Source organism: Gallinula chloropus (genome assembly GCF_964237585.1).
Source record: "Gallinula chloropus genome assembly, chromosome: 2".
NCBI lineage: Eukaryota > Metazoa > Chordata > Aves > Gruiformes > Rallidae > Gallinula > Gallinula chloropus.
The window spans coordinates 146,724,312-146,750,640 of NC_140086.1; the positions used below are offsets into that span (position 1 = coordinate 146,724,312).

The window sequence follows — 26,329 nt, forward strand, 5'->3', positions numbered from 1 at the left end:
GCTAAATACCTGGTAGAATTCTACTTGGTCTTTAACCAGTACGGAACCTGTAAAGTGAAGAAGTAGTATCAAATCTACTTGCATCCACCGGTTTTCAGCCAAACTGTAATGCACTGGTAGCCATCTGAACCACAAATAAAATGGGCATGTCAAAACTGACAGCCTCCTTTCCGCCTCAACTACCCACGTGCAGAATTATACTATTTTAAGTAATTACATTTCTTTTTAGAGAACAAAACAACAACTTTATTCATCTAATTCCTTGTGTATTTAAAAATAATAAAACATTCAGAAAGGTTGGAAGAAAATGCCTCTCTGCTTACACAGTCATTGTAAGGGTCTGTGGCCAACCAGTTCTCACCTACTGGAATTAGAGCACTGTGGAGTCCAAACATTTGACTGTCACGTTACATTGGTTTTCAGTTCTGGTGTATGTTTTAAGCTGCCCACTTCCTTCTTCAGGACACTGAGCAAAGTTCTAGAACTATCCAAAATCTTCATGTAAGCAGCTTCAGTTTCAGCCAGAATTTTGTCGAGCTCATTCCGTGAAGCTATCTTCTGGGCCAAGTTTTCACATACACCTTCAAGTTGTTCACGGAGGACTTGGATTTCATGCTGGAGTTTATTTTTTTCCTCCTCTGCTTGCTGGATCTGTTTGTTCAGCTCTTCTTTTTGCATACACAAGTCTTCAATGCATTTCACTAGCTCATTGTTGTAACACTGAAGAGCAGCTCCCTGCTGAGTCATCTTCCACTCCTCTCCCTGAACTCTGCCGCTATTCCCTGAAGTTCCCTCTTAGCAAGAGCCTTCTGCACCCTAAAACAGACAGAAAAATTCTCTAAGAGTTATCACAAATAATGCGAAGCTAGAACTTAGCCAGGAAAAGAGGTTCTGTTTAAGGTTTATACTCTAGTTCTGAGTTGTAACACATCTCTTCCCTTTTCAGAGAGGGGGCGAGACAAACTCTGGCATCTCTACTATACCTTCACTGAACGTTGGTCTCTCCTGTGATACCCTCATAGCAACGGTCAACTCTGGCATCAAAAGACTTCTATTATATATCGTAACATCTTAACGTTATTCTGAATGGATGCTGCTTTGTACCTCAGACTTCGAGGGCTTGGTCAGAAATACCTAAGGGAGCCTGTCCCAGGAGAAAGCTCAGCAGTCACCGCCCGCAGCGGCAGCCGCTCAGCCTCCGATGAGGGTGCTCCTCCTCGCCAACCGAGCGCCGGGCACCCACCACTTCACAGAGCCCGAGGAGACCTGAGGCAGACCCATCTGGCGCTGGCGGCTACTCACGGCCGCCGGGATGACAATTTTACGCGTGTGCCGAGTCGCGGGCGAGCCCGCCGGCCGGCCGCTAGCGCCCGCCACCCCCCAGCCCCCCCGCAGCAGTTTCACCGCGCCCGGGTCGTCCCGCCGCCAGCGCCCCGCTCCCTCCGCGGCCGGGCCCGTGGCAGCCTGGCGGCATTTCCTCAGGGTGCGGGAGCAGAGTCCCGCCACCGCGGGTTGGGAAAAAAGCGGCGCCGGCGGCAGGGCTGGGCCCGACCCGTGCGGCCGCCGCCGCCTCCCCAGGGACATTTTAACAACCTCTTCTCCACCGAGCGCTCCCTCGCAGAAGGCGAGCCGCACACAAAATGGCTCCTGCCTATACATCAAGTCCCTGGGCGGAAAGGGAGGCGGGGGTAGGTAAGAGGAGGCCTTCCCTTTCCTATCTTGCGGCCGGGCGTCGCTCCCCTCGCCCCGCCGCTTCTCTCGCAATTCCCCCTATCGCCCCCACCTGCCTGGCGTTCCCGCCCCGTCGGCTCCCAGCGAGAAAGCCGCCTGCCCCGCCGCGGCCCAGCTCCTTCTCGGCCCGGCTCGGCTCGGCTCGGCCCGCCCGCGCGGGGCAGCGAGGCGCGGAGCAGCCCTCGGGCGGCGGAGGCTCCCCTTGGCCAATCAGCCGGGCGCGCCCAACCAACGGCTGCTCCGACCGGCAGTGCCTCAAAGCTGTTGGGTGAGGGGTCACGGAAATACCCGAGCGGTTCCGAACGCGGCGCCGCTCTGACGAGAGCGTGAAAACATCTCTACGGAAAAACCCGATGTTTTCCGAAGACAGGTAGCGTTCGGGAGAGGAGAGCGAGGCGGGCCGACCGGTGGGAGGAGGAAGGAGGGAGGGGAGTTACGGAACAAGCCGATGTTTGCCGAAGGGAGAGATTGAAGGGCGTTGGGCTCGGCGGAGGCAGCCGATGTTTCCCGAAGGCAGAGTCGCCCGAGAGCAAAGGGGACAGAGGGGACGGAGCGTGTCGGAAACAGCCGAAAAGAGCCGACGTTAACCGAGCGCGGCGTCGCCCGAGTTTCCCGGATGTAGTTGGAGGAGCGGCGGCGGCGGTGGCGGCGGGCGCAGCGGGGGGAGGAGGCGGTCGCGGCGGCAGCAGCAGAGCGGCGGTGGCGACGACGGCGGAGTCCGCGCTCCCGGAGTGTCTCAGCGCGCGCGGGGCCGAGTTGCTGGCGTCTCCCCTCTCGCTGCGCGCGGAGGAGATGGGCCCGTGAGCGCTGCTCCCAGCCGAGCTGCCTGAGCCGCCCCCTCCCTCCCTTCCCCCCTCCCTGCCCCCGGTCGGCGGCGAGGCGGAGCGCTGCCTCCCCCTCCTCCCCCCTCGGCGCCTGTGGCCCGGCCGCGGCCGTCCCCTCCTGGTCCCCTCACACTCAGACACACAGGCCGGGCATTGATGGTAATGTATGCGAGGAAACAGCAGAGACTCAGTGATGGGTAAATCCCTTCCTCCTCCTCTGGCCCCTGGCCCCGCGGGGTCTCCCCCTCCCCTCCGCCATGTTTGGGCCCCCTTCCCCGGCGGCCGGTAACGGTTGTTCACTAACATCTCTCTCTTTCTCTCGCTTTCTCTTTAGCTGTCACGACCGCAGGGGGGACTCGCAGCCCTACCAGGTACCTCAAGCGCCGGCCGCTAGGCCCAGGAGGAGGAGCAGGGGAGGAGAAGGGAGGGGGGGGAGCTACTCTAGCGGAGGCTTCGGCCGCCGCCGCAGGCCGCGGTGCAATAGACGCCTCGGTCCTGCCTCTGGGCGCCGTTTCGGACACGGGGGGAGCGGAGGGGGAGGCGGCGGCGGCCGCCCGGGAAGGGAGCAGGGTGCCGGCGCGCTTCTGAGGCCTGCGGGGCCGGGGCGAAGAGGAGCGGCCTAGTGCGACCCGTGTAGGGCTTGGGCCTAGGAGTCTGGGAGGGTAGGGTACGAGGGGCAGGAGAGCGAGCCAGGGTCACTTGCAGTGGAGTGGAGATCCAGGGGGAGGTGAGTGTTTTCCTTTTAAAAACAAAAGCCATTTTGTTCTTCCCCCACCCCCCTCCCCAAGTTCTTTCTTCTCCCCAAAACTGCTGCTGTGGACTGTAACCTGAGCAGAGCATGGGTTTAGACCCTGAATAACTGGGGTTGCCAGTAAGGTTTAATTTCTGCAGTTGCCAGCTGCTAGGCATGTTCAGAAACCATCAAATCCTTAAGCTGCTGACAATAACCTCTATCTTTAAGGTGGATACTATATTTCTCTGCTGTGTCTACTGAAAAAAAGAATTTTCAGGGTGTGAATCCAGGAAATGGTATATATTATGGTATTGTACTCCTTATGGCACCAAATTGAACTGTTTTAGTACATTTATGCGTATTTGTGCCATTGTAAAATGTAATTTGACAGTCCAAGGCAGCTGTCAGTGACAGTTCATGTAAATGTAAACATTTGCCACTGAAGCTCACACTGCAAAATCAAGCAGGTCCAAGTGAGGCACAGCATGTCATTTGTGGTCAATGCTTAAAAATTACTTCTCAGATTACGTATTTTGCCCTCCTCACCCCTGAATTCTAGGGGTTTTTACTACATCTGCTACAGAATTGCTAGTAGTGAAAAAACATTGGAGAAGTTTCAGGTAGCAGTGGCTGACTACATGTTCAAAGTTTTCACTGATTCATTGTAACTTTCTGCTTATGGTCTTACTATTGCATGGATGCTTGCACTTTTCCCAGAGGTGCAGAAGACTCATGAAGACGTGTAGTCCATCAGTAAAAAGAGAGATAAATTAGTTTTTTTTTAACAGCAAGTGTTATGTTGGATGTAACAGTGGGAAAAAATGGTGTGAAGTCTAATTACAGAACTTGTTGCTTTAATGAAAATAATTAAAATCAGAAAGACTACATCTGGTTGTTTAAATAAGAAATGAAAATTAATTAACTTTTCAAAGTGTTTTAGAAAGACATCTAAAGTTTAGAAGTAACGTTTTTATATCAGTTCTGTAACTTTGTATCTAACGTGAATGCCTGTTCTCTTGTGATCTGTTCTAGGCTCTTAAGTACTCATCCAAGAGTCACCCCGGTGGTGGTGGTGATCACCGTCATGACAAGATGCGAGACGCCACAGATCCTTCACCACCAAATAAAATGTTGCGACGCTCAGATAGCCCTGAAAACAAATACGGTGACAACACAGGGCACAGTAAAGCAAAGAGTGTGCATACTCACAGAGTTAGAGAGAGGGATGGTGGTGAGTTATCTTTAACCTTTATTTAAGCAATTACTATTTTCTCATAAATACAAAAATGTAGCTGTTATCACTCAGGTGATGGGAGTGTTACACTAAATGTATTTGGAAGACTGCAGTGAAATCGAAGTGCAGGTTTTTCATTGGAAGCAATCATTTTGGCACTGCACTATTAATTTCTTATTTTTACAAGTACAGTAGTTTTTTTTACAACCACAAAAGTTAAATAAACTTTTTTTTTTTAGCTACTATGTCTCTCTCACTTTACCCATACTGCAACATGTGATAACATGAAATAGTGTTCTGGATTTTTCACTAGCAATAAACATTAGCTAGCTTAGAAACTTTTTAATATATATAACTTTGTGTATTAGGTGCAGTACTGTGTAATTATGTGCTTCTTAGACTAAATCATAAGAAATAATAAAAATAAAAGCTTTGTATTTAGCTGCTGTGTAGAATTCTTAGCAATCAGAAAATGATAATCAAAGGTAGGACTTAGCCGCTGCCAAGAAAAGCTCTATTAAGAGAAGAGTGTCCACAGTCAAGTCTGTCTTCTGTGTTTTTACAGGGTATTAGAGAGAAATACTGTCCCCAGTATTTTTTAAATGGTATTATTTTTCTATCAGAGATTCCTAGAAAAAGGATAATAAAAAATGGTAACAGTGCAGGTTAGGAAACTGGTTACTGACTGGGTTTGGAAGCATGTTTCCTGTTTGTAAGTACAATATTTGGTCTCTTTTTATAAAGGGAAGTTTTCAACTGTAGAACTTTGAGCTTTAAATCAGTGCTTCTTTTGTTCCTTGTGAAGTTAGCTTGTGATATACAGGTATACTGAACTGCTGCACTGTTGCTACTTGTTATAATAGTGAATGTAAAATAAAGGAAGTATCTGTAAGTACGTTTTAGGAAGTACTAGTTCTACACCACAAATGTCTTTCTGGTACCAGATTGTTCTTACAATTCCTATTTTGTTTTTCCTTCTTTAGATTAATATGGAAGCTCTGTAGACCACTAGTAATGTAGTATTATGGAGAAGGGTTATAAAATCGGGCGTCTTTTGAGAATACACTGATGTTCATTATATCCAATCATACTTTCAAGTATAGTAATCTCAGAATTAAATGCATGTGCAGGCCCAGTAGGCTGCTATTCCATGCTGCTTTTCAGGACACAGAGGTGTCCTCTCTTACTTCCCATTCACTTGTCCAGAGGTACTCGTCCTACATACTCTAGCAGTTCTGTCTAGTTTTTGTACAACCGGTAATTCTTTCTGCTTCACTTGAGTTACATTTAGTGAAGTTACATATGTGCAAAGCTCTGTGTAGGTAACATGTTGCAATTGTTTTTAAGATAGGAAAGACACTCTGAAGTTCTCAGTCCATCTGGATTTAGTAGTGGGGAAATGACCTGAAGGATGGGTGTATACAATAACGATGAAGGAAAAGGAATTATTTGTAACTTCATAAGTGGAAGGAACACTGTCCCACTGTACCTTCTCCTTTCCCAAGCTGTTAATGCAGTGGAAAATTTCCTTTACTCTGATCTGAAAGTGGTCCTTTGCACATTGTAGCTTAATAGACTGGGAGAAGGAGGTAGTGGTCAACAGTCTGAGGGTAACTACTGATTTTAAAAGATGAATATTTGTGCTATTTAATGGAAATAAGAAGTGATCCTTTTTTCTGTTGGTAGGGTTAGTTTGGCCCCAGTTTCGGCTTTTTAAAATATACTCAAAACAACCAAAGTTATGTTAAACCCTGTGTGTTGAATGTAGCAAACAGCAAAGCTGAGCAGACGTGAGCAGGAAGGTATCAACTTTGACTTTGATTTACTGAATCTTCCTGTTGGTATGAATTGAAGGTAGGTGTTAGAATATAGGTGAAATACATGGTATTATGAACATTTGCATATTGCTAATATGCAAAAGACATAATTAATAATTTGTCATGTTTGTCTGTTGAATTACTCTAAAGTACTGTTACTGATGCAGTATTCCCTTAGTTTTGCAATTACAGACATACAGTGGAAAAAAAAATTGCTGAAAATATTCATTGAAGTCTTAATATGGTTGAAGAGTATTAGTTGGTGTTGATGCAACTGTAGTTTTCTTGACTTGTTTTCTTTTTACAAATGACATTTGGTGATGGGGGTTTTTTGTGTAATTTCTGTGCATTTCATTATTTTAAAATCAGTGGTGTTTTATTTGGAAGTACTACAAAGGTGTTACTGCCCTCTTATAATCTAGCTGAACTTAATAAACCTCATTAAAAAATATCCAGTATTTATTTTTCCAAACTGCATTAAAGTCCCAAACAAATAATCTCTCTTTCTCTCATCCCTTAGCAAACAAAGCAGAACAAAAATCTGGAGTATTACTACTGAACATAAAGCCGAATTAACCTAATCTCTCCCTTTCAAGTCAGTGTTTTAAAAGTTGCTGCTGTGTATCTTAGTGATTTTTTGCTCTGAAGTGAAACAGGAAGATTTACTGGTTTAGCTTGCTGGTACTTGGAACCCATTTAGTCATGACTGGTTCACTTTTTTGTGGTAAAGGCATCTGGCTAAATGTCATTTAAAGGTTTAAGTGTTCATGTATAAAGTGTAAAAGCTATAATTAAATTGATTGAAAATTAATAACTCAGAAATGGTAGAACCTCCCTCTGTGAATACCTTTAGTACTTTTATAAAGGTATTTGTTGTTCCAGCTTATTTTTGTAATACTCATGGCAGAATCTTTTGTGTTTGTAGAACTGCAATCCATGGTAAGAAATTCAATTACTTTCATTTAAAGTTTTAAAACATGTTTTATAGGTAAGCCCTCCATACTGCTGCAGTGCTAACAAAGCATTTTTCAAAGTGACTTACTGCATGGTTTCTGTGGAAAGAGACTATGTAGAGAGGCGATCCTCTTTCTGGAGGGAGACTTCCAAGTTTACCTTGGACTAACCAGAGTAGAGTACTTGCAAGTTTTTGTTACATCCCTGGTTTTCAAAGAGTACTTGTACATCCAGAATATCAACAAACTGCAGTTACATTGTTCTTGCCTTTAGGTCCTTGTGGGTGGGGACGTTGTTTCTGTATACAAGTGTTTAAAACATAATGAACAGCTACCCCCCTCAGTGCATCTCTTATTTATAGGTCAGCTGGTATAGGTCAGAGTGGAGTTTGAAGAGATTAGGGGATCTTATGAGACCAACTCAAGTGTGAAGTTCTTTAACAGCAACCAATAAGGACTTAAAGGCTAGCATTGTTTACAGGAAATAGAACTACCAAGGGCCTTGTGGATGTGGAAAAGTGTTTCCATTAAAGAAAAAAAGAGAAGTACAAAGATTTGAGGGCTCTCATGCTTGAGGGTGGACAGACAGGGTAGATGATCCTTGTAGGTCTTTTTGAATGCATAAAAGAGGTGATATTGTTGTACAGGAAAGAAAACAAAGAGGTCAGATGAGTAGGGTAGCTCTGGGAATGCTGCAAGGGAGATGTATATATTATTTAGAAGTAAAAATTGTAAGATTAAACTCTTGGTAAGACAGGGAAAAGGAGATTTCCATACTTGAATGTATGGACCAGAATGATTAAGATACATGGTGCAACTTTGTGCAAAAAAAAAAGTTCAGTAAAGCCATGTGTACTCAGCTGTTTCTTACTGTGAAGACACTGAGTGTTTAGCTGGATTTGTTAAGCCTCTGTAAATGTGGCTTCTTTCATGGCTGTGGTCTTACAGAGATCTTTAATTTACTGTTAGTGACTGTAACACAGGTCCAAAATTAAAAATTCTACTGCTGTTAGAGACTGAATGAAGTATTTTAAGTTATTACTTGCTAGTTTTATTGAAGTAGTGGTGGGAGTTACTGTTGTGAAGTGTTGGCTTGCTTTGTTTCCAGTGGGTCCTGGAGGAGTTCAGAGCCCTCGCAGCAAAGGGAGAGCGAACAGCCGGAAACAGAGCAGTAGCTTTTCTTTCCTGTCTTGCTAACCCTCGCAGCAGAGGAGGACAAGAGGCTAACTGCTGATAAAATTAGTGTGATCGTTGACCAGCAGTCAGAAATACATGGGGTGTTAGGGCAGGTGCAAGAGGGTGGAAGCTGCCTGGGTCATGTGCCTTGGAAAGAGGAAATTGCAGGGTAGGTGGAAAGAGGGAAGTCAGAGAGTCATGAAGCATATCAAAGGGTTGAGGAAGAAACTGGAAAAGATTCGATCTATTTGGTATTAACTGCTGGTAATGCTAAAGTAATTACTCATTAATATGGGAACAGTTTCCTCACTGTAACTATGGTCAAAGCTGGGAGAGGGGAAGATAAATACAATCCAGGACCATTCACCTCTTAGAAGCTTTTCTCTGGAGAGGAAAAAAAAAACCCAAACCCTAGATTTCTGTGGTCTTCTAATTTTGATAAAAGCTTTCTTTCAAGCCTCACTAGTATTAGTACCTTCAGTTGAGGGAGGAGTTAATTGTTTGCTTTAGAAGTTTTAGGTATGAAGTAACTTTACACAGTGTATTTGGTGATGTATCTGAAGTGAGTTTTTGCTTGTTCAGTTGTATAACCATTCTTTTAATTTTTTTTTTGTTACTCCGTGAGGATTTTTAATAGAAAAGAAATTGGAAAGTATGTGATCATAGAATCACAGTAAAGGTTATAACTCATGTCACTTTTAGATTTTAAGATTAAGAGAATTGATGTTCAAACTGCAACTTCTTTTGAAAAGCAAAGCTTGCTTTTAAACATGACAAGATGGAAGATACAGATCCCTAATTTTATCTTACTGATATTAGGAAAGAATTGTGATATTAATATGATATTAAATGCTTTGTTTCTTTCCATGAAATTCAAGTATGTGGTGTAGGTTGTGAGATTAAAGAGGTATAATGGAGGACTTTGTCCAAATTGGAAGCTGTGGGAAATGGCAATAAGGAATGTTGTTTGTACCCCATTGCTGCAGCCACTTCCCAAAATGCATTGCTGTTAGGACTTTGACATTGGGAACTTCCAATTTCCCTAACTTATTACTTTCTTCTGTTTGCTAGTATATAAAGTACAGTCCTGTAAATAGGTGCACTGAAGGTTCCCCTTTCAGTTGATCTGGTTTAGGAAATAGATATCTTCAAGTATTTTAAGCATTCACAGACTCAATTTTTGAATTGTAAGTATAATATGTTCAAGTCAGCCTAATAACTAGACCTGGGAAGCTTTTGTATGTATGCTTATATTATGATTCAGAAAAAGGAAAATCCTAGCTATATACAAAATGTATCAAATCTGCTTATCTTTGGTACATAAGGGAATCATAAGGGAGTTATTTTTACGTGGCATCATGCTTTCTTAACATAAGCCTCTGACTTTGCAGGAATTGAGTATGCAGCCTATTAAGTTTGTACTTTTTGGTTGTTTTTCTGAAGCAGTGAAAACTCCTTAGTTTCTGATGTGCTGCCTGCTAGGGCATAGTAAAGAGAGCATTTTAAACTAGGATTACTCTGTATTCTCTAATGACCCCTGATTAACTGTAGTTCCTTAACCACTGTTTGAGACATAGCTACTTTTAAGAAGTTATATAATTGTTTATTGACAGTTTAAATATGTTTTTCCTGCTTTTCCTACCTGTTCTATATAAAGTATTGAGTAAATCAAGTATTAAAACTCTGCAGAATTTGGAAGAGAAAGCTTTACCTCTCTTTTGGCTGGGAGAGGAGATGATGCTGTAATAATTTTGTTGTGGAAAATAGTAATTTAATGGCACCCGACTTGCAGTGTTAACTGTATCTTTTTATGAAGTCAGGCTTTTATACAGTTTCATAGGCATTTCCAGAGGAAAACCTCTCAATGCACTGAGAAATTTTTCCTTATATAGTTCTTCAGTAAGGAAAAAAATTATATTGGCAATGAAAGGCAGTTCTCAGCACTGATGCTTATAGGCTTGTGCTTTGTCAGTAATTTTTTGTAGTGTAGAAATGTATCCTTTCTGGACTGAAAAGCAATGCTTGAAAAGAGAGAAGCATTTCTTTATATTGTTATCCTCTTAATGTCTTCTCTTGAGTTATGAAAGCATCAACAAACTTTGTTGTATTTGGCTGCAGGTGTTCCCTGCTGTAACTTCAGTATTAGAAAATTCTGTTTACTTTCTAGAGGACCTTTAACAGACTTCCCAGCTTTTAACAATAAAACTGCCCTAGAGAAAAAAATCTAAGATCACTAGCTGCTCCTTTATCCCAGTAACGTTTTGCTAGTAGTAAAAACATGCTGTTTAGTTCTGGCCTTGTATAAACATTTTGTGCAGGTTTGCTTTTTTACAAAAGTGCTCCATTTGAAAAGCTAGCCTAATCATTCAGGGAATTCATCTCTAAATTTTTACTTGAACCCGTGTTTGGTACTTTGCTTATTAAAAAAATACTAACCAAAGCCATTCTAGCTTACCAAACTTTTGCTGAATATTTTATTCCTGTTTTGAAATCAGCTTTCTGCCTGCAGTTGTATGGACAGAATTATACCATAGGCTAGAATTTTTATTTCTTGACATTATTATTATTGGAATTGCATCAATTTCTGAAGTGTAAGCTTCTAAAATAAATTGCTGATTTTGTAAATTTTTAACACTTTCTAAATTATTCAAAGGCACCTCTTGAATGTGATATTCACCTGTTTTTCTGCTGCAGAACGGTTCTTTTTCCAGACCTTCAACAACAACAAAAAACAACCCCAAAATGCCAAAGCCTTTGTCACATTGAAATAGCCATGAATTGTCCTATATCTAAATTTATATCCCTCCTTTTCCTGTTGGGCAGTATTTAATATTTTTCTCTATTTTTCAGGCTTGTGAAGCAAGATGCATGTTTTATGGCACAAGTTGTACTTGCCTGATGACTAGAAGTAGACCTGAAGGGGAGAGTGCAAGACAGCTGGGAAGGGACTTTTTAGAAGGGCATGTAGGATGAGGGAGAATGGTTTTAAATTTGAAGGGGGTAGATTTAGATTGAATATTAGGAATACATTCTTCACTATGAGGGTGGTGAGGCACTGGAACAGGTTGCCAGGGAAGTGGTGGATGCCACCTCCCTGGAGGTGTTCAAGGCCAGGCTGGATGGGGCCTTGAGCAACCTGGTCTAGTGAGCGGTGTCCCTACCCATGGCATGGGGGGGTTGGAACTTGGTGATCTTCCAGCCCTAACCATTTTATGGTTCTGTGATTAATGTGCAGCTGGAAAGTATGTCTTCCAAATTTCTTGAAAAGGAGATACATTTTTGCACAGACAATTGACAGGGGACACCACCTAGTCATTCTTTTTATCAGATGGGTTAGGAATGCCTGGCAAGCTTTTGCAGCCTTGACTTTTATTTCCATGCATACAGGAATGTTATATTCTGTTTGAGAGGAATATAAAACGAGTCCTACAGACCTTTGTTGATTAGGCCCCATATTACTTTGGGATAATCATGTTGTTCCTTACTGTGACTACTGTAATGAGAAGAGTTGCAAAGGATACGTGTCCACTAACTTCTCTGACCTGCTATCTTTGGTAGACATGAAATTGGTGATTCCTAGCCATTGAGTAAAATATTTTTAGGTTTTTAACTAAGAAAACATTTTTTACACTGTATGTTTTGTAGATCAGAAATGAATAACTCATACATCCCAAAAACATTAAAACTTGTGATCATCACATGAGATAATTTGTTTTTACACGTGCATAGATTTGCTCTGGACCTAAATAATAAACTTCATCTACAAGGAAGAAATCATAGTGTCATTTACACATTGAGTAATTTGAGACTGAATGGCAAATAATAAAAACTGTTGACTAGTACAGAACTAGTCAAGTTATGCAAAAGCAAAAATGCCACTTAGTCTACAGGAACATGTAAAAGTGGTTCACTGTGTCAAAAGTTACAGGAAGATGATTACAGGAAGGCGATTACAGGAAGGCAGCAAGGCTTTACAGAAAGTAGATACTGTGCAGAGCAGTAACTCTTAAAACGGGCATGAAACTCATACACAATTAAGAGCATAAATATTGAGTGCAGTGTTAGCCAGGAAAGATCCACAATCAGACAAATATCAAGTAGGACTAGAGAGATTACCTCTTAATGCTAATGTGACAGCTGCTGGAACATGGTCTCTGTTTTTAGGTCTCTGTTTTTCTCACAGTTCAGAAAGTATGCAAAACTGGAGATTTCCAGAGAAGAGGCAAGAAAATGACTGCAATTGAAACTTATGCATAAGAAGGAGAGACTTGAGCTCTTGGTATAGTTACAAAGAAAACATTAAGTGTTTATTTGATTAATAATGACAGGAAAAAGAAATGGCATACATATGAGTTCTTGTGTGTAGCAAACAAAGGTGCAAGATTCAGTTAGCTTAACCTAAATATTCAGTAAGTAGAAAGTTGGCACACATTTTTTAAGGTTGTTAGTAACGATTGGAGTACCTTATGATGATGATTTTTGCAGGTGTGGAAGTTTTGAAACTAGATGATTTAAAGACAATTTTCTAAGGTTTGCTTGGTGCAGAAAGTTGAACTAGTTGTCACTGATAGATAAGAGCCATGTGAATATTTCTAGTTTAAACGTACATTAGGGGACTTCAAATTGAAAGGGATTAAAAATTGTGAATTAATTTTGTAAGTAGTGTTCCAGTGGTATTTATTTTTTTTCCCCAAGGAGTTGGTCTTGGCTCTTGTCATGTGAGGATTATGAACCTGTGAATGTGTTTCATAGGGCATTGTAGGATTTTCTGTTGCTGAGATATTGTTTCAAGTGCTGCTGTGATGTCAAGAAGAGCTGTGATACATTCACTGGCAGCAGAATTCGGTATTTGCAGGTGCTTACTGCACTGGTAAGGTTTTAAGTTTTGTGCATGCTTCTTTTTGTTTGGTTGGTTTTAGGAGTGGTTATCCTAAAAACTTTTCAGGATTTAATATAATCTACATGATCTGATCTCTGAAATCTCTTACTGTCTAAATTGTTCAGAGTTTATCTACTGCTCAGTATAATTTATACCAGACTTAGTAAATAGCACTTCTTAAAAGGTGATAGCACGCTTCCACTTTAATGCAGATTTTTGATGGTTTTCACTGATGCATATGTTCACCAGATTGGATTTTAGTTTGTTGGCACTAACTGCATAGTATCATCTAGTTGGACAATATCTTGAGTATCCTCAAACTGCTTTGCTGGTTTAGATTTGCAGAATTTGCATAAAACAGAGCACAAATTTATTTGTGAAGTTCTTGTTTTCTTTGACAGAAAGCTTGTTACAAAAAGGTTAACGTGCTTGTCTCTGCTATTTAAAGTGATTTATAAGGCCTTTCCCTTCCTTCCTCACCACCTCCCAGAACACATTTGTTTTCAAGATTAAATTTGTTAAGATGAAAATTGGAGAGTAATTGATGATTCCTGTAGATAAAGATTTCTCTTTGGGATAGAGAAATGCTGAGCTCCTTAAACTTACTGTGTGTAGATCCCAAAAGTATAGGTTACATTTAAAAGCTCATTTAGATTTATTAAATTCTGTTTCCATTTCTACATTGTATTTACTGTAGTTAAGGATTTAGTGTAAGTGTACTGAGTATTAAAACAGATTTGGCATCTATTTTCTTCTGAATTCTGATACAGAAGATTTTACTCACCAGAAATTAGTATTGTGTTTTGCATAACTTCTTGAAAAGATGTGTTGTAGGCAGAAAGAACTTGCAGCATTAAATAAAGCTTCCCTTTAAATAGTCAACAGACTTCCAAGGCAGCTTTCAAATACAGAAGATAATCAAGTCAAGATACACAATGAATTAACCGAAGGAAACACTTTTTTTTTTTTTTTTTTTTTCTCCTTCTTGACTCCCTATGAAGTCTCCTGACCTAACTGGATATTCTCCTGTAATTCATCATGGCCATTAAGGAAGCAGAGAGGCTAATTGGACATAGGATGAGGGCTTGACGGTGACATCTGGTTCCTTGCTATCCGTTTTTCTGATTCCTGTCCTTAGCTTCAGCTTTGGCTGTGAATGTGAGAAACAGATCTCGGCTTAGAGACTAAGATGGCTACAGGATGAGATGAGAGGCAGGATAAACCAGGTTGCTTCAGCTTATTTAAAGATTAAACCAGTTTTATTTAAATCTTAAATATGCCAATATTGAATGGAAATCAGTCACAGATCCTTTTTGCAGTAATTTTACTAACGTGTTGAATAGTGATAATATACAACCTGATCATGGTTGAAGTAGTACAACTTCTTACTGGAGAGAAAATGTAAAGAAATTTTAAAGAATTTCATAAAATTACATTTTCCTGTTTTTAAATTGTGATGTTTGTTTAAAAAGGCTGTATGTTATGAAACATTGTGTCATTTCAAATGTTTATATACTTGGTTAGAAAATGTTAGCTGCATGGGTTTGATCAGTTCATGCTTTCTCTGGTTTTAGGAAGTGGTGGTTGAAGGCATACAAATTTGTGGATCAGGAAATACCTACTATAAAATCAGTGTGGAGTATTGGTGCTTTGGGGTTTTTTGTTTGTTTCTTGGGGGGAAATTTCATTGGGGTTTTTATGGTGAGTAGGTGGGTCGGTTCCTTTTGTGACATAAAATCCCTTTTACAGTTTTTTTACTTTTGGAGAGTTGACATAGCTACTCAAAATTTAAACAAAAATGGCTCATGGGCAGGTGATTAAAACCCCAAATGCTGTATGTGGAAGAAGAGAGCTTGGAGGCACATCTCTGTTTACACGTTCATAGAGCTCAGGTTATAGAATAGAAATTCCCACTTAGTGAGCCCTAAAAAGGGAACAATGGTGGATGACTTTGATAAATTAAGAGGAAGAAAGTGTATTTAGCTGTGCCATCTTTGTATGTGTATGTTAATCCCAAGTACCATGCATTTTGAATTTACTAGTGCTTGTTGTTTTCCCTTGAAGAACATACTTCAAAACTGGTGCTGTCATTACTCCCTCTGAGTTGTCTACCAGAGAAAGCTTGTGAAAAGATGCACTGTGAACATGCTTATTAACTTCTGCAGAGGCAAAATGCAATCAGCTGATTTGTAGAAATGTTTATTAAAAGATACTTCATCTAGTAAAAACTTGGATGATTTCTGACCTGTTTTAGTGAAGTGAGAGCTTCAAATTTATTCTTTAACTGTGCCTAAAGATTTGAAAAGATATCAGTGATTTTAGTTTTGACAGTAGTGCTCTTTAATCTGCTTATTTCGGGTATCTGAAGCTTAGCCTTTTTATTAAAAAAATACGCAGAGTAATGGGCATGTTACTATTAGGCCTTACTAGATTGAAGCTGCGTTTATGTGTTAAATTCCCAGTATTGGTGCTTTCATGTAGAAAAGAGCTTGGCATAGTTAAACTTTTCAAAAAATGCTTCCTGCCACTGTTTCAAACCTGTTACATTTGTTGCTATAAGAATTTCAGTCTCCCTAGTAAGATTAATTTTTTTTAAGCTTTTTTGGGTTTTTGAAGAGAAGCATTCTGACTTTCACAATATTATCATAGAAGTCGGATATACTTAGGCATGTCAGGCTTTCTGAAAATACTTTGAAGAGGCAATATTTACAGCTCCATACTAGTACACAGATTAGTTCCTCTCCCTTGGGTTTCCTAGATTGCTGAAACACCATGCTGTTTTATGTCCTCCAAAGCAACAGTTTTCATCGGTGCTTTCCCAGGTAAATTTGTTACTCAGTTTATTAGAGTAACAGAGTTACGAAATACTCATATCTATCAGTAGCAAAACCGAGGAAAGGAAATTAATGATCTGCCTTGCTCATCACATTTATTGTTTCAAACATACCTATTCACTCTGAAATGTGGAAAAAAAACCCAATATGGAATACTTTTTTTCCTTAAGGTATATAATTATAAAGAATGCACATGTGTGCATAAACTCTTATGTACAAATTATATAATATGCTGTACCTATTTTTTTCTCCTGTGTTTATTTCATGTGATTATATTCTTTGGGATGACGTTGTGTTCACATCAGGTGTCCCTCTTAATTAACATCAGCAGGAGTTCAGATCTCTTCTAGTTAAGTCATTTTGAGTAGTTTGCTCATTCATACACCTGCTACTGACAGGTTAACACACACTTAATTTTCAAAACCACTCATTTATTTTGGAATAAGACTATTTCTACTTGATTAAATAATATGAAATAATATGTTCCTCTTCAAATTCAAGGAGTGTGAAGTTCACCCCTTTTACTGACAAAACACTGCCTGTACTAATGAATGCAGTGTCTATATAGTCCTTTTGAGAGTGTTAACTGGGGAAATAAAATGAGACACTTAGGCAATCAGACAATTGTAAAATAGATTTTCAGTTTGTAAACATGACTTCAGCTTTTGTGGAGCGGCGTATTTTCCTCTAGTATGGAGAATCCAGAAAAGACCAGTCAAATTTTAAGAATTATTTAATGGTAGGAGGGAAGAATTGTCTTGTCACCTGCTGTGCTTTAGATATTTGAAAATACCGTTGCACCTTTATTAAGCCATGCACCATGCTAAGCATCCAGCCTGAAACTAAGGCTGTGAATCCATCATATTTAACCCACAACACTGTGTATGTGGATCCCTGCTTGCTGCCACCCGTCCTGGGCCAACAGAAATTGGGTTTTTTTCAGAATGTTGTATTAGCATCTCTTCCTCTCAAAACCAGTTTCTGCTTGAAGTTTAATTAAGCATAGAATCAAAATCCTTGTACTTCAGTGCCTATACTGTAATAAATATATACATGGTATAGCCTGTTCTGAAATTAGAGTAGTTTGTCTAAGCCTAATGATTTCACAAGTTACCATGTAAAAGTTCATTGAGCAATTGCTCCTTCTAGTACTAAATGTTTTTAAGTTAGCTTGCCCATTTGTAATGAGTAACTAAAAGTTTTGTGGACATTGCTGTAGTCTTAGCAGTGAAGTTCTCTTCAACTGGCAAATAGTAGTAGCACTTCAGTAGTGATTTTCTATTAAAGTGGAGTTTGGTTCTTGTCAGACATTGTCATTAAGTAATAGGAATAGGAGTAAAGTTTTCTTGTGTTATGCTACAAAATAAAATTAGAATAGAACTGAATGAGACTTTATTCAAGCTAGTGTCAGCGGTGGCCAGTTTATGGTGTATCAGTCTTTCATTATATTACTGTGCTGCTTGCTCTCTTAAAACATTGGAAAACACAGCTTTTAGAAAGTGTCTGCCCTGAAGCAATTCCTATCTGATGTCACTGAGGTGTGTGTTTTTAAACATCAGTGCTTCTTCCAATGTCTCTATGTTCTTTGGGGAACTCCTTAAATGAAAAGTAAATATTGTGACATGCAACCCTCCTCTACAATGTCAAGGGATTAATTTTTCCAGTTTTGGTAACCCTTAAGCCTAATTTTCAGAAAGCATTGGAGCATGTGTCTATTGGTAATAATTAAAAAATACCCCACATAATGCATATCAGTGATTGCAGAAATAGTGCTGACAGAAAGGAAATACTTTTTTGTGACATGCACTGAATATATTTTTATACAGTTTTCTATTAAAGTGAACAGGTTCTGTGCCTTTGTAGTAACTGCTTATTATCAGGTCCTTAGCCATAAAGTTATTTTCCACTTATGACTCATTAAAAAAAACATTGATATACTTTATTTGGCATAACAGGAAGTCCTGTTAGCACCTTTCTTGTTGTACTTACTATCTTACCAGTTTGAGGTAGGAACTGGTGGCAGGCAATCTCTTTCTTACTCGGATTTGCTCAGGACTGTGGAATTCCTGCTACCTGAGGTAGGATAGTGCATCACTGCAGTTCTGTTAGGCTTCTGTTACAGGAGGGTTGTTAATTTGAGTTTCATGGTGTATTCCTGGAGAGCACTTGGAAGGGGGAAATTCTGTCTGTTGCCTGTATGCTGTGCTCGGAATAAGGATTTTGGCTGTCAGTGTGATGCTCCTCATTTTGTGTGTCGTAACAATTAAAAAGCCCCTTTCTGTATGAACCTCTCACTTGAGGACAGGAGAACCTGTCTTGTGCACTCTCTCACACTGTATGATGTAAATGTTTTCTGAGCTACAGTCAAGAATGAAAGCATAGATTAGCTTTATTCTCAACTACCTCTAGTTTATTTTTAGAGGGATGTCCTACTCAGTACAAATGTTTCAAGATTTAAAAGATGTTAAAATTGACTCATCAGTGATGCTGTAGCAGGGAATTTGTGTTTTTCTTTAATACATTGAGATCTTCTGCAGTCATGAACTAGAGAGTTGGGAATATGACTCTGTTGGTGAAGTTCATCACGCTTTTTCATATTTGCCATGGGTAAAATTGCTTAAGCTGCTTTTTCAAGCTGATTTATCTCAAAAAAAAAAAATAGGTACCTTGGAGATGTTAAGCAGTGTTTAGGATGTTACTAGATTATTTTTTTTTAATTAGGTAACCTGAATGCAGAGGGTTGCAATAGCAAGTGTAAATTTGTTGTCTAACAGTACTTCCTATTTTCACTTAAATACAACTTGCAGATTTCAACTAGTTTAAAAGTATCTACTTCAGTAACCTTCATGTGTTTCTAAGGTGTTCTTATCAGAAAGGCTTATTAGAAGCTGGTTGGAACTTGTTTTAATTTAGAGGAAACAGGCAAAATCTTTCCAATTATATTTTTTACTGTTCTTCAGAGATAAAGAATAAACATTTTTACAGTGGTGGTAAAGTTATTTGCCCAGTCTTTTGCTTGTTTTTGTAGTTTGAAATAGCAAGCAAACTGTCAATATACTGGTTTTCTTTGAAGAAGTAAGTTGGTAGGGATTTGTCTAGAGGGAGTGGAAAGGATTTGTCTGGAGTACAGTGGAAGTAACATTTCATTCCTTAGGCTTTTTTGAAGGATCTAACTTGGGACATTTGAATATTAGATCTTCCAGAAATTCATTAGATTCAGTGGACTTAGGTCAGTGAACGTAATAATTGTGTGTAAGTTAACAAGTGATTTCTTGCTGCTACTAGGAGGTAGACTGAGGGAATGAAGAAAGCAACCCCCAAATTACTGAACTGTTCTGCTGTAACAAGGAAAGGAGCAAAGTAGAAGGGGATGGTTGGACAAAAAATAAGTTTATTATTCCACCAGCAAGGACAACCAAAGCTGTTACAGCCATTTAGGCTGAAGTGCAACCCTGGGAGAACAGTCTGCCTGTTAGCTGCTAGAGTAATAAATCACTAAATTGTTATGTGAGAACCCAGAAGTTTCAATTTAATTTGAGCCATTTTATTACTGCCTCTTGCTTCCCTTTTTGATGGCCCTTTCTAGAACAGTTTGTACCATTTGCCCTGAAATTAAACTTTGGTTTCTGATATAAATTGGGCAGATCTAATTTAAAGTAACAATGTAAGCAGAAGACAGCAAAATAGCCAACTACTGTTAAATTAAGGAAAGTGTAAGATAAAATTTGAAGCTAATCTCTTTCATTTGAATAATTGGTAATATCTTGGCGTCCTTGAGTATTTAGTAAGTTCTTCATTTTCATTAGTTACTACTCCTGGCTTTTACTATTTGAGGTTTCATTTACTTACTACCATTTTAGAAGAAAAATTCTGTTATGAAGAAAACTGTATGGTTATAGTGTTATTTTAATCTGTTACTGGTCATTTCTCCTACTCCTTGTATGCATGACTGTTTATACCAACATTTTGGACTAATTTCCATGAAACTTTGTGTAAATGGAAACTTGGAGAAAAGGATGAAAACTTCTTTACGCTGGGATGATTATCCTGTGAATAGAACATTACAGAACAGCACAGACTTTGCTGTCCTGAATAGGAGATACAGTAGGAGAGGAAATGAGGCTTTGTAAGCTTTTTGCTCGTAGAGCTACTTGTTGACTGGTATAAAACACTTCTTTTGGAGGACATAATGAGTCTGTAATTGGGTAGTTGGGCAGTTCAGTGATCAGGCTAGATTTTTCTTTTGGCAGCTTAGTGTTCATTCAGCTTAGTATGTTATGAAGTTCTGGTAAATGTTACTGCACAGTTGTCTATTCTCTGAGGCCATTGCTCTGCTAGAAAAATTGCAAGTTTTTGTGCTTTTAGTTGCCTAAGGAAGGCAGTCACAGTTTATTTCAATACAGCAGGCCACATAAAAAAAGCAATAAAGAAAAATGGTGTTTTTTCTTATTACTTTTGCATGTGGCAATTAAAGATGGCCATGATAGGCTGTTCAGTTACCGCTGAGATGTTGGATATGGTGTTCCTATTGTGTTACATTCTTTCCTCTCATATGCAGAACTTCAGAAAGTGGTCTGCACAAAGATTTGCACTGAAGTAACAAAGATATCATTTGAAATGCACTTTAGACTTTAATTCAGGCTTACCATAGATAAGTTTCTATCATCTTCACTGTTTAAAAAAGCCTTAATTAATTATTCCCATAAAATATGGCTACTAAAGACTATCTCACTGTTAAATTTTCTCTTAAATAATTAGTGCCTGGCTGTTGGGCAGTATTTGTTCTGTCGCGGCAGTTCAGGTTCTCTAGTTAAATGAATCTGATTGCATATTAGTTGAGGGGTGGAGCATGTTCTCATAGAACAGTATGTGTGCGGCTGAAACAAGCGGAATTAACTTGCTTTTTTTCTGCTGCACAGTGTTTCTTTCCGTATATCTGGTTTGTGGGCACAGAAAAGCCGACTTTCCTAGAGCCCTTCCTGAATCCCTGTTCCCTCTGGAGGGAGTGAAGGGGAGGACTGCTTTTGAGTTCCAGTTACAGCACTCATCATTGCTGGGGAGCATTTGTAAACTTTCCTTTATCTGCACTGACACTCTATTATGGACAGAAGGAGAGTTAGGATATTAATGAGGTGTTTGATGGAAAAGGAACTGTACCTTTGTACAGTCTAACTCAGAGCACCATATCTATTTTATAGTGCAATAATATACAACTACTGTAATTTTACTGTTTGTGTCTGGCTAAAATATGGGTCTGAGTGGAGGTGTGTGAACTTATTTACTATCTAATCTCTCAGTGTAGATTTGTTTGAAGAGGATGAAAAATAGCATTTTTTTTTTTTTACTCTTTGTTGATCTGGGTTGTAGATTATCTTTTGAGGGTAACTAATGCGTGTCTCGGTTGGAGATTTTATGTTTACGATACTGTATATTGTTATGAGCTAAACAGAGGTTTAATTAGGCTAAGACACTTGGATGCCAGAGGATAGTGTATATATAGTCTGCATATACAGTGATGTATTTAACTCTTCAAATCAAGCAGCAAGAAAACTTATTTCAGCTGGTTATAAATGGATGCTGTAGTTGCTAGTGTAGGTATAGTTTTGGGAAGGAAAGTTTCAGCGTGTCTTGAAAAATGGCAGGGGAAAAGGGAGAGAAACCAGCTGCTTTATTAGAGCAATCTGGTCCTTAGCTAACTCAGAATTTTAACTTTTCTTAATTTCACAGAGTTAAAGAGGTGTTAAGGGAGAGGTTAATTAAATGTGATAATTACCGGAGAAAGTTGGCTGTTGCAAAATGAAATTTTGCCCTATGTTATGTTTTCCAAGTCCATTGTAGTGTTGAGACCTTGTTGTAGTACAAACTGTATGGGATTCAGCAGTTTGGATCTGGAAAATACTTTAAAAAACATTTTTAAGTGATCTGTGGCATGGTGGAATCTCAAATCTGTAGTAGGCATTAAATCACAGCTTGTTGTTTGTTTTGGGGTTTTTTTTAATTGGTTCCAGAACCATGCTTTTTGTGGTTTCTGTTGATTTCCATGTGTTAGTGAGGAAGATGTGATTTTTTTTTTTTTTTTTTTTTCCAAAGACTTGAAGTTAGCTATGGTAAGTTAACCTTGACTCTGACCTGTCCTGTGACCTGTTCAGCACTAGAGATAGTGTTAGTGGAGACTTGCTCACATGGGTGCACCACCCCAGTTTTATATAACTGTAGTGCTGATGCCCTCCTTGGCCACCTTCCAGTTAGGAATAGCTCTTTCCAGAATTAACTGCTTCCAAAATAATGATTAAGCTGAGGAAAGTCACAGTGATGGTGCAGTAAACATTTCCATGGGAAGTTCTGTAACTGAGTTGGCGGATTTTTAACAGAATATGAATTTTCCTGTGGTGCATCAAAGATGTATATTTGCAGTTGCTAAATCTTAAGCTAATAAGCATTTTAAAACCAAGGCTTTTTACCCCTCTTTCTTGAATAAAGTGGGACTAGTAAGGAAGGTTTAACTCTAAATGAAAGGGTGAGTGAGTAGGTGCTGTAAAGGAACATCTCGAGGCACTGTCTGCCTTATCAGTCCTGTTTAAGGAATATGGACTAATCTTAGTGATCCTGTTCTTGACATCTACTTTGCCAGGCACGCAGCTAGAGAGACAGCTGAGTGCAAGTCACAGGCACCTTAAAATGGCTCGGGATTAGACCTTGCTGATGGTGAAAGCTAGCATGTAAGTAAGGGGAAAGACAAACACACGCACCCCCTTCTTTTTAGAAGTAGAAATCCACTTGCTGGTTTCTCTCTGCATACTGCTTTAATTTGGTGGCCTTTTCAAGATCTTGAGCCACTTTCCCTGGCAACTTGAGCTGGCAATGCTTGCTTGGCTGTGTTGTCAGAATTCCAGGAGACATCTGCCCAGGTACCTACCTTTTTATACTGTGGCAGCAACATTTTAGTTTGCTGCTAATTTGGTGATACCGTTTTGGTGTTTACATACAATCTTTAGGCCCTTAACTTGTATGAAATACTTAAAACTCTTGTTCTCCAGAGTATCATCTGCTTTAGTCTTGGAAGCTTCCCAACAGCAAATGTCAGTTTGGCAGTCCTTTCATATGCTCCTTCCCTTCAAGTTTGGGTACTGATCCAAACGTATTATGCATAAAATAAAAATGGGAGGTATGGGGGTGAACCTGCACCTGTAATTACACAGTGTAATTGTCTTAGACACCACTGGGTGTGTATTTCTGGTTGGCCCTTGTAAAAACCCACATAGCTCTTCTTGGCAATCCAAGGCTATCTGTATTGCTGAAGCAATTTTTATGCTGCTGAGCCTGGCTCTGCTAGGCCAGGATTTCTGATCGAGGGCAAGCCTGAGGGTGTGTGGGCTGGGAGTTCTGCTAGGAAGACTGCAGCTCAGTGCAGAGGCCCAGGGGCTCCTTTTGAAGAAACTGCTGCATAGTAGGCGTTTCTACTATCAAGGCCAGCTGTAGGTGGGTGTGACTGTTGCAGCCGCTTGATACCGGCTCTGAAGTGCCTTGTGACTCAGTACCAGGGCTGGGAACAGTGTGAAATGGTGAAAGTGTGCTGCTGAGCTGTTAGACCACATGGGGGCTGAAAGCCTGCTCCGTGAGTTTGAAGGGTTTGCTCATGGTTGGGTAGAATTGGCTTTTAAAGGATTTTAGTGATTTAATATGTATATTGTTGGGTCTTACTTGTTTTTGGAAAGCGCCTGTTAGATTAGAGTCACTGTGGCAGAGTGTGTAGACCACCACAATATTTGTAAATCACCGACTACATCTTGAATATGCTGAACAAAGTGTAATGTTACAGCAGCCATGGTACCGGATTATGGTAAATTAATGACATTAGTGTCTTCTGAAGTTTTGAGTGACTAATACCAAACTGTTAAAACAAGCCATCTGGTAAATTTTTATCCTTTTTTTTTTTTTTCCTTTAAAGAGATGATTTTTACATCATATAAATGAACCAATATCTCTGCATTAACCAATCTACAGAAATAGATGAAGAAATTCAGTGATTTTGTCTCAGTAGAGTTTGGGAAGGCAGTAGTAAATAAATACATAACAGAATGATGAATACGAAAATATTATCCAGCTATATCACTACATATTTGGTGTCTAAAACCAGAAATTAAGACTGTGACTGAGGAGTACAGTCTACTTGCATGCATTTAGGGGAACTGTTTTTATAATGTATAATAGTAAATGTGTATTCAAGTCTAAATTGTGGAGTTTTCTAATGTACGTAACATGTAGTCACATCATTCACTAGAAGCTCACTTTGTTGTTGTTGTTCTTGTGCATCACAAGCATGTAGTGTTGTGAGTATTGCTTTGACAAACTTAAGTTAGCCCTGAAGTAAGTCATCCCACCCAGCTCTAAGCATGCCAGATACTTTTGATGTAGACTGTTTGTCTTGCTTTTGGAAGGCTGAATTTGAAGGCAGGGCTTTCTCCTTTTTCTTTTTTTTTTCTTTTTTTACTTTTTTTTTCTTTTTCACTCCTCATATCTTTAAAGAGACTGACATATGGTTTTAGCCAAAACAGTGTAGGAAAAGGTTCAGAGCTACATATGGTTCAGGTTGCAATAACTCATGCATGTGCTAATCATCCTTTAACCTTTGTAGGGTGCTAAACAGATTAGTTATGGTATACCTTTTTGCTTTTGTGATGGACAATTTTTCTAACCAGTGTTAGAGGTGGGGAGGAAGACATTTGAAATAGTAATTTTGTCAACATTTGTCTAGTCAGGAGGCCCAGAAGATGAATTTGCTGTATAATTTCTCCCATTCTACACCATGCTATATCATTTAGTCATGTTTTCAATGTGTGACTCTGAGAAGACTTAAAAAAAATATTTGTGTTAATGGCTCTATTCACTCCCACCTATCAGTCCACTGTCAGTGGACAGTTCTCTATTGTAGTTGCCTGTAAGATACAGCCTTAGCCATGTGAAAAGCACATTGACTTCATATTTAGGTGGCTACACAGTATGTAAAGCTGGTGGTGTCTAATGTAGTAACATGTAAGAAAAATACTTTTCTTAGTCTGATGTGATTTATGTGAATATTTAAAACTTAGAAAGATGAAATAATGTAAAGAATAGAAGAGTTTTTACTTGCTTTAAAAATTTTGAGAAATGGGAGGCCTTGAGAACAGGACACTTAAAGTAAGATTGTGAGGGGTTTGATTTGTAATTAGAACTGTTCAGGTGTAATTGGTGACTTGATCTTAGACACAAATGTAAGTGTAAAAGGTGTTAAGCATTATCTCCCTCCTCATTTCCAATTGTTCTTTTGTGTTAAAGTGTTTTCATGGCAACAAAAAAAATTGATTACCTTGAAAAGCAGTTGTTAGAGAGGCCAGAAGCAGGTGGTGTTTTGGGAATGCTGCTTTTGGTATTCTAGATGTTGATTCTTATATTGCAGAGACTGAGGTGCAGGAAAAGTAATCTATGTGCATAAACAGAAATTGCTGCCTAGAACCAGTGAGAAGTAGTGTCAAAAGGATTAAGAAAATGGCATTGCTCTAGGGAACATAAAACCTGATTTTGTGTATCTAACTCTGTAGGCTGTTGATAAACACATTTAAACTTTCTGACTTAATACTTAGGAGAAAGTGTCTCTTAATTTCTGAACTGCCATGTTAGGACTCCTTCAGTGATCAAAAGACATAGAGGCTATTTGTTTGTAGAGGAGTGAAGTTCGAGAGTAAGTCTAGTGAAGGAACATACTGCATTGTTGTAACTAGAAAGCCAAATTGAGCTTTACACTTTGTGAGAAATATGTGTATGGTCTCTTGAAATATTTCTGTGTCTGAACTATGCTGTGATCCCAGCTGTGGACAACTTCTCCCCTCCCCTTTTCCCTTCCTCCTCCTTAGAATGCAGATGGTTGATTTCTTTGCTAACATGCATGGTAAACAGTCGTTCTTTTTTCCTTTAGGGACCAGTTACTCTCCACAAGAAAATTCACATAACCACAGTGCTCTTCATAGTTCAAATTCACATTCTTCTAATCCCAGCAATAATCCAAGCAAAACTTCTGATGCAGTGAGTATTTGCGATCGGTGTTCCTCCCTCTACCGCCCCGTCCATGCACACTTTGTTTTCATTGCTTTGTCTGAAACAGGTGGCATGTA

The 26,329-nt window shown here is 39.6% G+C and overlaps 2 protein-coding genes across 3 annotated transcripts in view; one reads left to right on the forward strand and one right to left on the reverse strand.

The window, feature by feature from the left end:
- Window positions 1-224: 224 nt before the first annotated feature.
- LOC311205538 (microtubule nucleation factor SSNA1-like) lies at window positions 225-1,961 on the reverse strand. 2 transcript variants are annotated; one of them, XM_084279991.1, is made up of 2 exons: window positions 1,784-1,961; window positions 225-816 (listed from the first exon to the last, which is right to left on the reverse strand). In XM_084279991.1, exon 2 carries the CDS (start codon window positions 745-747, stop codon window positions 403-405), a length of 345 nt encoding a protein of 114 aa, XP_084136117.1. In that variant the 5' UTR covers window positions 748-816; window positions 1,784-1,961; the 3' UTR covers window positions 225-402. The 2 variants fall into 2 exon arrangements, with proteins under 2 accessions (XP_084136117.1, XP_084136118.1); XM_084279992.1 differs by having other exon boundaries at window positions 1,788-1,960.
- A 399-nt stretch (window positions 1,962-2,360) lies between these two features.
- The window catches only part of WAC (WW domain containing adaptor with coiled-coil), a 58,474-nt gene continuing 34,505 nt past the window's right edge, over window positions 2,361-26,329 (forward strand). The window contains exons 1-4 of the mRNA XM_084260842.1: window positions 2,361-2,752; window positions 2,890-2,926; window positions 4,321-4,519; window positions 26,134-26,240. Coding sequence (XP_084116968.1) covers window positions 2,712-2,752; window positions 2,890-2,926; window positions 4,321-4,519; window positions 26,134-26,240 — 384 coding nt within the window. The 5' untranslated portion in view covers window positions 2,361-2,711. The remainder of the gene's footprint in view (window positions 2,753-2,889; window positions 2,927-4,320; window positions 4,520-26,133; window positions 26,241-26,329) is intronic.

Bases quoted from the DNA above. Each gene is read 5' to 3' on its own strand.
- LOC311205538 (XM_084279991.1), bottom strand. From the start codon at position 747: ATGACTCAGCAGGGAGCTGCTCTTCAGTGTTACAACAATGAGCTAGTG.